The 7,979-nt window shown below is 40.7% G+C and overlaps 1 protein-coding gene and 1 long non-coding RNA gene across 7 annotated transcripts; one reads left to right on the plus strand and one right to left on the minus strand.

Annotated features, from left to right (window-relative positions):
* Nucleotides 1-596: 596 nt before the first annotated feature.
* On the plus strand, nucleotides 597-1,386 carry LOC116802348. The gene is made up of 3 exons (XR_004362705.1): nucleotides 597-813; nucleotides 888-972; nucleotides 1,126-1,386. It is a non-coding gene; the product is annotated as an uncharacterized LOC116802348 (long non-coding RNA).
* A 303-nt stretch (nucleotides 1,387-1,689) lies between these two features.
* On the minus strand, nucleotides 1,690-6,696 carry LOC6619822 (protein ovarian tumor locus). 6 transcript variants are annotated; one of them, XM_032726745.1, is made up of 9 exons: nucleotides 6,527-6,696; nucleotides 5,373-5,610; nucleotides 5,193-5,290; nucleotides 4,954-5,108; nucleotides 4,488-4,883; nucleotides 4,298-4,434; nucleotides 3,954-4,079; nucleotides 2,431-3,687; nucleotides 1,690-2,352 (listed from the first exon to the last, which is right to left on the minus strand). In XM_032726745.1, exons 2-9 carry the CDS (start codon nucleotides 5,598-5,600, stop codon nucleotides 2,176-2,178), a joined length of 2,574 nt encoding a protein of 857 aa, XP_032582636.1. In that variant the 5' UTR covers nucleotides 5,601-5,610; nucleotides 6,527-6,696; the 3' UTR covers nucleotides 1,690-2,175. The 6 variants fall into 6 exon arrangements, with proteins under 6 accessions (XP_032582636.1, XP_032582635.1, XP_032582637.1 ...); XM_032726744.1 differs by lacking the exon at nucleotides 6,527-6,696 and adding an exon at nucleotides 6,147-6,231; XM_032726746.1 differs by lacking the exon at nucleotides 6,527-6,696 and adding an exon at nucleotides 6,147-6,223 and having other exon boundaries at nucleotides 5,373-5,607.
* Between the last annotated feature and the right edge of the window lie 1,283 nt (nucleotides 6,697-7,979).

The following is a 7,979-nucleotide window of genomic DNA, read 5'->3' on the forward strand; positions in this document are numbered from 1 at the left end:
TTGAAAAAAAAACAAAACAATTATACCCAAAGCTGACTGTTGTTTTCGATGAAGGGTGAAATGTGGATGCAAGTTATATTTAAATCAAAGCTTCATTAGATAGATATACTCTAAAGATCTTGAGGTATCGATAGTCTTGGGAAAGTAGAGATACATATAAAAACATATACAATATATATAACAAATAGGTAATAGAACTTATTTTATACTTTATTGATACCATTGATATACCATTGATATCATTGTCGGATGTTATTGGACACAAAGTGCATATGATGGGAATCGATTTAATGATGGGAGAACTGACTTACCCGCAACTTTATTCGCAGCAACAAGTGTCGCATATAATAATACAATAAATACGATACGCAGGCTGTCATTACACACATCGTTTGGTTGTCCTTCCCATTGTTGTGCGATATGCCAACGGATCCCACGCAATTGTTCAATAACAAACAAAATCGGCCGTAATGATAGGTAATGCAAAGAAGCGATCGGATAATTGATGACAGGTGGAATCGCAATGTAGGTCGCCCAGTGCCGCCCATTTGGCAGTTTGAAAATTCAGCATAAAAATGCGATACCTTTGCACAGAGATTTCAGTCTGTAAGCAGAAATAAATTGAGAGCATTAATAAAATAACCAACTAAACAGAATTATTAAAGCGAGCCAGAACAAATCGGTTTCAAGTTCAAATATTTTTTTGCGAACACTTTTCGGTGATAAAAAAAACACAACAGAGGCGAAATGAGTCACTTATGCTTCCTTGTAATAGGTTTTTGTTTCGCATTAATCGCCTTCTGTTGTGGACAAGTTAGTATTGTTTTAACAATGACTGATATGTTAACTATAGAATAACAAGGAATTATATAATAAATTTTGTACAGGGTACCACAGAAAGTCCTTATAACCGAAATTGTCACAGAGACATATATTGCTTATTGCCCGATTCAAATTAAACAAATCGTACAGGTACGTTGCTAAATTTAAATATTAAACTACCTTATGTACATACAACGATTTCTGTGATACCATCGTATTATAAGCTTTCAAGTTCTTTATTACTTTAGTCTATTTTGTAATTTTTAGTTTAAGATACTTATTTTCCTAATTTATTCCAACTAGCCCTCATCCAAACGGACAGCGGAAACCAGCATGGAGGCGTTGCACTCCTTAACGCAACTCATCTTTAGCATTCTGGATGGTTTTAACATGGGTTAGTTTTAGCATACGTACTAAAGTAATCGTAATTGATGGAACTAATAAACCTTATGAGTTTTCCAATGCCTAATCTAATGTTCTTAGTTGTAAATACTTTTTGTTGTTTTTCTTTTCTTAGTTAGTATGCACTAATTGGATGTATTAAAATAAATGCATTAAAATAAACTATCTGCTTATCAAATATAACAGCTTTTTCTGAAACTATACACATAGACAAACAAATTGCGACACAAAAGACGGTACATACAATAAAGACAAACTTTTACAATGAAACTAAAGGATTACATAAGAGTTCTTAATCGCTTGGAAGATCAGCGTGGATGTGATGTGACGAGGTGAATCAAAGCAATCCAAGCCAATCCAATCCAATCCAATCCACAGCTTTTGTTTGCTATCTGAAATCGCGCCGAAACACGAGAATACCACGTAATTGCAGCACCTGCAAAAGTCTTTTGTACATTTTGTCTCTTGCGCTGCAGTTGAATCTTGTTTTATTTATGGTTAATTTGATGGTACAATTTACATAGGTGAGTCTCTAGCCGAACAGCGAGCACATAAATATATATATATATATATAATATATATACATATATATATAAGAGTATGTAGATATTTTTGGTTGGAAGGGTTTTAAATAAATCATATAAATAGGTGGTGGTTTGATTTCGTGACGGCTTACTTTAAAAAAATTAGCATAAAATTACGTTAAATTACATGTTTAAAATGAAGTTGGGTTGACATTTGCGTTAAGTTATGCAATCGATTGTTGTACAGAAGCTGAATGGTTAATGCTAGAGCGCCAACGACCAGGTGGCCTATAAAAACTTAGCTACAAATTTAAAAGTGAGATTAAATTTTAAAAGCCGTTAATTGCAATGGAATGTAATGCCTTCGATCCGTATGGCCTCTCTCTTTAAAGTGTTCTGTTTTTTCCCCAGCTCCCTTTTTCTTTGTTTAGTGATGACGGGGTGCAGTATAGACAGCTGCCGGCTGAAATTGGGCAGATGAGGGAACTGGTTGCAAGGTGGCTGCCTGCTGTTGTTGTGGCTGAGCCAACGGGTCCATGTTATAGTTGTTGATCACCTCATAGGGGGACACAACCGGAGCTGGCATGCCCCAGGCGTAGGGATTCTGAAAATGGTCGAGTGGCGATATCGCCATTGCCTATAGAACATTTTGAATTGGTTAGTGGTTATGCATCACTCCTACCTGCCCTTGAGCTGCTCCCGCTAACTGTGGCGGTCCCGCCTTGTGGAAGAATATCGGCTGCGGTGGCGGCGGTTGGAGCAGCCTCGGCGGCGTTATCAGATGATGATGCGGCGATGGAGTAGTGTAGAAACTAAACTGACTGCCATTCGAGCTAGGCGAGGGCGTGGGAGTGGGCAAAAAGGCCGCTGGCCCCAGCGAATCCTTAATATCTTGCAGCTGCTCCGGACGCTTGCCGCGCACCTTAACCGGATTCAAATTGCGCTTGGCATAGGCATTTTTTTCAAGCGGTGACTGCTCCGTGGCATTTGCCACCTCTGGCGAAGGTGGTGGTGTTGACTCGGCGGCAGTCAAATGGTCATCTGTGGCGCCAGTGACTACAGTCTTTCCTGCCTGTTGGTCAGTGTTGTTCTGCTGATGGTATCCAAACACCGCCATTTCATCAGGCGGCGTGTGATGCGTCATGCGCCAATGCAAATCAACGCCCATGTTGTAGAAGTGTCTCAAAGTTATTATATCCACTGGCAAATCGTCACCGTTTAGGTGTAGAGAACGACGTGGCTCGTTAACTCCGGGAACACTTAGCGGTGGAGAAGGAAGCGGCATAAATGGATGCGGTCCCGGTAAAGCAACAGCTCCCGATGGTGGTGGAGCATAACCACCGAATGGCATATAAACACAACCTTCTGTTGGCGGTGGATGCGGTGTTCCAGAAATGGGGAACTGAAACTCCTCGGCAAGAGCTATCGGAGATGCAGGCCAAGGTGGCGGTAAATGCCCAGGACGACTCGGTATCATGGGCACGTAATTCATATACTGAGTGGGTGGTGGCGGGGCAGCCGAACCCGAACATTCCTGGTTTTGGCTGGAACTCGAGTTCTGCGGCTGAACCCTTGATGCCTTCGTGCGCTGGTGTTGCTGCTGTGCATGCGGCTCTTCACGATCCCGCTGCTCCGTAGCCGGGTTCTGGTCATTCTGTTCAGGATCTCTATGTTCCCGCTGCTCATCGTCCTGAATGTGCACATCCTGATGATAGCAATTCTCTGCGGGCATGTAGCCTTGCATCGCAATCAAATCACACTTGCTGGACTCAAAATACTCAATTTCGAACAGCTTGCTCTTCTTCCATTTGGCAGACTTGTTGGCCTTACCGGCAAACTTGGGCAACGGCATGCGAGGCATCTGGCGATGATAGCGGTATGGTAACGACCATGGGCGGTACTCTTCTGGCGGCATGGGATGGAGCGATTCATACGGGACCTAAGCCAACAGATATGTTTATATATTAGTAAGGTCTCTATTAAAGTGAAAGAGTTATAATTAGCTTCGGATACCGAAAATTGTGAGCCCTTGCAGATCAATCATTTTATAGATTTATATACCAGTAGTTCCTTGGCCCAAAATTAATATACTTTTAACTAAACTTTAACAAATTCAACGAATTGTTGGATATGATAATCGTTTCTAATCGAAATCTTTGCATTTCTCTGCAAGGGTCTGGAAAATCAGATAAAAAGAAGAGGTACCACTATCTTTTTGCCAATCGTCTCAACAAAGATGAGGCCGTATTTCTTGTCTTTGGAGATGTTTTGAACGTGGCACGTGTACATCTCCGTTTCGTGCGGCAATTCCACCTTGCACTTGGCGCCCACCTGGAAAACAAATAACACGGCGACGAGACGAGGAAGGATAAGGCAAGACATACATATATAGTAAAGTAAAGGGTGTATCGAGTGTTGAGATGAAAATGAAAGTGTGTTAATTTGGATGTGTGGTTGACATGAAACATGTGTGGGTGTGCGTGTGTGTGTGTGTGTGTGTGTGTGTGTGTGTGTGTGTTAACGATTATCCAAAGTTCTGCCAAGCTTACCTTAAAGTTATAGTCATTTACGTAGACATTGTAAAGCTTGGCTTCCTTGCGCATATCGTTCCAGCAATCAAATTCTATATTACGATACATATTGGGGTCCATGGACTTGGCCACCTTGTAGGGAAACGGAGAGATACCTAAAAACAGAGTATTATGTAAGCGTTTGATGTTTGAAACCCCCTTTACTGACCATCATCTAGCAGCTGACGGACACAGGACTCCAATCGGTTTGGACACATGGGCAACATATCGGTTAGTTCGTGGCCACTGCTGCCGGATGCCTTTCGCTCCTCCTGGTTTTTAATCTCTAGCCGTCCTCCCTTTCGAGCATTAATGCTCTGATTTCCATTGGTGCTATGGAAATTGCACAGCTTATAGTTTTCCAGTATGCAGTTGGTGTCCATCGGCAGATCAAGCTTAAAAACTCGTCCATCTGTGCAATGAATGCGAACCATATAGCCCTTGTCATCGAACTCCACATTGAAGCGATCCCAATTGAAGGTGTGTGGATGCAACATGATCTCCACAGCAAAGGATACGTCAGGCAATTTGAAAAGCTTTTGGTACAGCAACTTAAAGGCGATTGCTGAAAACAACGCATGCGTACAACGTACATATATAAAAAGCAAAAATGTATATATTAAAAGGCTACCTACATTGACAAATGGCGGCCCTTTCTATATATTCAACGTCATAAACCGAATCGAAGTGATTCTCATTGTTGAAGAAGACACGGAAATTTTCCGCATAGCGACGATTAAAAATGACGCTGGTGCCCATGTTGAAGGGCTCATACAGGATAACATTGCGGCTGGAAGACGTACAGATCATCATCATATTGATATATATTGATAGAATTTAATAGGAATATACATAGTAACTAAAGATTATTTACCGATATAGGCAGGACATGGCGCGTAGTTCTGTCATGGTTCCATAGGTCTTGGGCTTGGACATGTCCTGCATGTAACTATCGAAATCGCCAGGGATTTCCTGGGATATAAATAAAATATTAGTTTCTTTTTTTTACAAAATGTGTAGATTGTTAATAGATTCACCACGGGAAAAGGCCTACCTTCTCAAAGATGCGTCGTTTTAGGGTCATGAAGCGGACGCACTCCAGCCGAATCTCGTAGTGCAGCATCTGGGTGTCGTACATCTGCTCGGCGATCACACGGAACAAACTGGAGGCGTCCCGGGCCGTGTGCTTACGATAGAGTCCACGGCTCTCCAGATACTGGTCATACGGATCCGGGGCCTGCCGGCTGCCTGACGTAATGGGGCGCTGCAATTGCATGTCCATGGCGAATCTTCTGGAATCGAAAAACTTACATTTTATTCAATTCATTTTTTTGTTTGTCATGTTTTTCCATTGAAATACAAGTATTGCACAATTAACAGTTAGAAGAGGGCCCTGACCCCGATCTATTTGACCTTCACAATCACTTTTCACCTGCTATCTGCTGTCGTTTCACTAAGAAGTGCGCATTACCTTATTACTTATTTTAAGTTGACTATTGTATAGTTATACCATTAACATTAATAGCAAAAAAGCAAATTTGCTGCAATACACATATATTAATAACCAAGTATTAATCAACACCTTACTAGCCTAGTGTTAGAGCGAGAAGACAATAGGCACCTGCTAATTCAAGATGGCGGAGTAGAATGACAAACGAAGCAAAATGTTATGTGATGAAGCTGCCGTTACTATAAATGTTTTAACTAATAAATTTCAAATCGAATCGACATATTACCGGTGTTCTGATGTTCTTCTGTTCTACAAATTCTATTTTTATAAATAGTTAACAATTAAATTAACAATTAAAAATAACACTGGCATCCGCACCTAGCACCGTTACACGAAGAATTGAAGCGAATGGCACGATCTAGCCTTCCAGAGAAGCCGCGAACTAGAATGCAATCGGAATGTGCCTGAACGAACTTCCATTACCTGGAAGGATGCAGACAGGAAATTAGGCAATAGTGATGTGCAAGCCATGACTATTAAAAAATTGAGTTGGTTCGTGATTTTATCAACAAAATAAATGTAACTTATCTTATTATTGAAGGGCTATTTATATTAATATAATATTTTCCAATTGAAATGCACATGGGTACTAAACATTTGAAATATATTGCCGAATTAGCGGTTAGAAAACTCCTGTTATCGCCGTCTATCGATAGCGGCATCATCTGTTCCGTGTCATCCCCAAAAGTTTCGGTTACCTTCAAGTTCTTCTTGTTACTGTCGTTTTTGTTGTTGCTGGCCCGCTTTTTAGGGGGTGGAAAATGCCGCTTTCCACACGGCGCATTGTTGTTCTTGCCAGCGGCGGCTCATCAGACTCAGTTCGAAATTGCGAGTCAATGAAGCCAGGAGCAAACTTCCAGTTCGCGCTGTTACCGCGACAAAAGTTGTCTGGAAGAGATGTGAGTGTGTGACTATGTGTGTGTGCCTTTTGTTTTCCTGTTTTTTTTGTGTTCTCGTGTAAGGTTATGTTATTGTTTATTCTTAGTAAATGTCGTTAGTTGGTTATCTTGCGAGTGTGCAAAACGCAACGACTATAATTTCTATTTCCTCTCGGTGTTCCATCAACTTTACGCCATGTTCATGTGTTTCGTTTTCCTCCTTCTTTCATCGAAAAATAATAACAATGAGTTTTACATATGAAAATCACAGTCATTAACAAAAACAACACACGTGGACTTAACCACACACAACGATGGACATTTGTACATGCGATACACACATGCAAACAAGCAACGTTATGAAATTGGAAGGAGTGCACAAAAGGAAGAAGTAGAAATGTGCAGTTATTTCATTTCCATGCAATGCCGTAAAAATCAATAGGAGCGACAAACAAAGCACGTGCTTGTGCGAGTGCGATGGCAAATCGATAAACCGTTAATCAAGTTTGTTGAACGCGTGTTCGCCCCGTCTCTGTCTCGCTTTGTTTGAGCCACCTCTCTTTCCCACACACGGCCCAACGAAATAATATTTCTTTGATTCCTTTTCGTTAATTTGACGATTTTCGATTAACTGGGTCAAATGGTGACATAGAAATGGTGTTCTTTTTTTTGGGTGGTATTTCATTTTCCAGGTGCCGAGGTCAATGTCACGGACATTTTTGCAATGTCGTCTGCGCTGACCTTCGAACTTTGGCTCGTTTTTGTCAGCAATTAATTGATTAAATGATTCGGCCAATATATTGTCGGTCGTCTTATCGATATACCGCTTATACAACTATCCTGTTCCCGCGACTATCTTATCACCAAAAACAAAATAAAGAAAATACAAAAATATAGGTCTCTTGAACCGGAGTCGTCGGGCTCCCAGATAAGTGCTCCATTAGCTCCATCTCGCTCGCTCGCGGTTCTTGACATGTGTCCCTCAAACACGAATTAATGACTTAAACTCTTCATGTGATAAAAATCGACGTTCCTGTTTTCGAAAAATCATCACTTTGCATTCCAAAATATCAAGGTCTTTATAGCTTTATATCTGATATTGCATGGTATCTTATAACATCTAAATGTTGTTTTTATAAGTGGTTTTAAAATCTTGTGCTGTGTGATATTATGTTAACGTAATTTCACAAATGTGCGAAATGAAATGTTTGATGGTATAGAAATACATACATTAAGTGAACCATCTTTAAAATAGCTCACTGAGTTTCTGAAA

The sequence above is a fragment of the Drosophila sechellia genome, chromosome X (genome assembly GCF_004382195.2).
Source record: "Drosophila sechellia strain sech25 chromosome X, ASM438219v1, whole genome shotgun sequence".
NCBI classification, from domain to species: Eukaryota; Metazoa; Arthropoda; class Insecta; order Diptera; family Drosophilidae; genus Drosophila; species Drosophila sechellia.

Bases quoted from the DNA above. Each gene is read 5' to 3' on its own strand.
- LOC6619822 (XM_032726745.1), bottom strand. From the start codon at position 5,600: ATGGACATGCAATTGCAGCGCCCCATTACGTCAGGCAGCCGGCAGGCC. The intron at 4,435-4,487 runs GTCAGTAAAGGG...CTCTGTTTTTAG, and splicing joins CCGTCAGCTGCTAGATGATG to GTATCTCTCCGTTTCCCTAC. The intron at 4,080-4,297 runs GTAAGCTTGGCA...TTTGTTTTCCAG, and splicing joins TAAATGACTATAACTTTAAG to GTGGGCGCCAAGTGCAAGGT.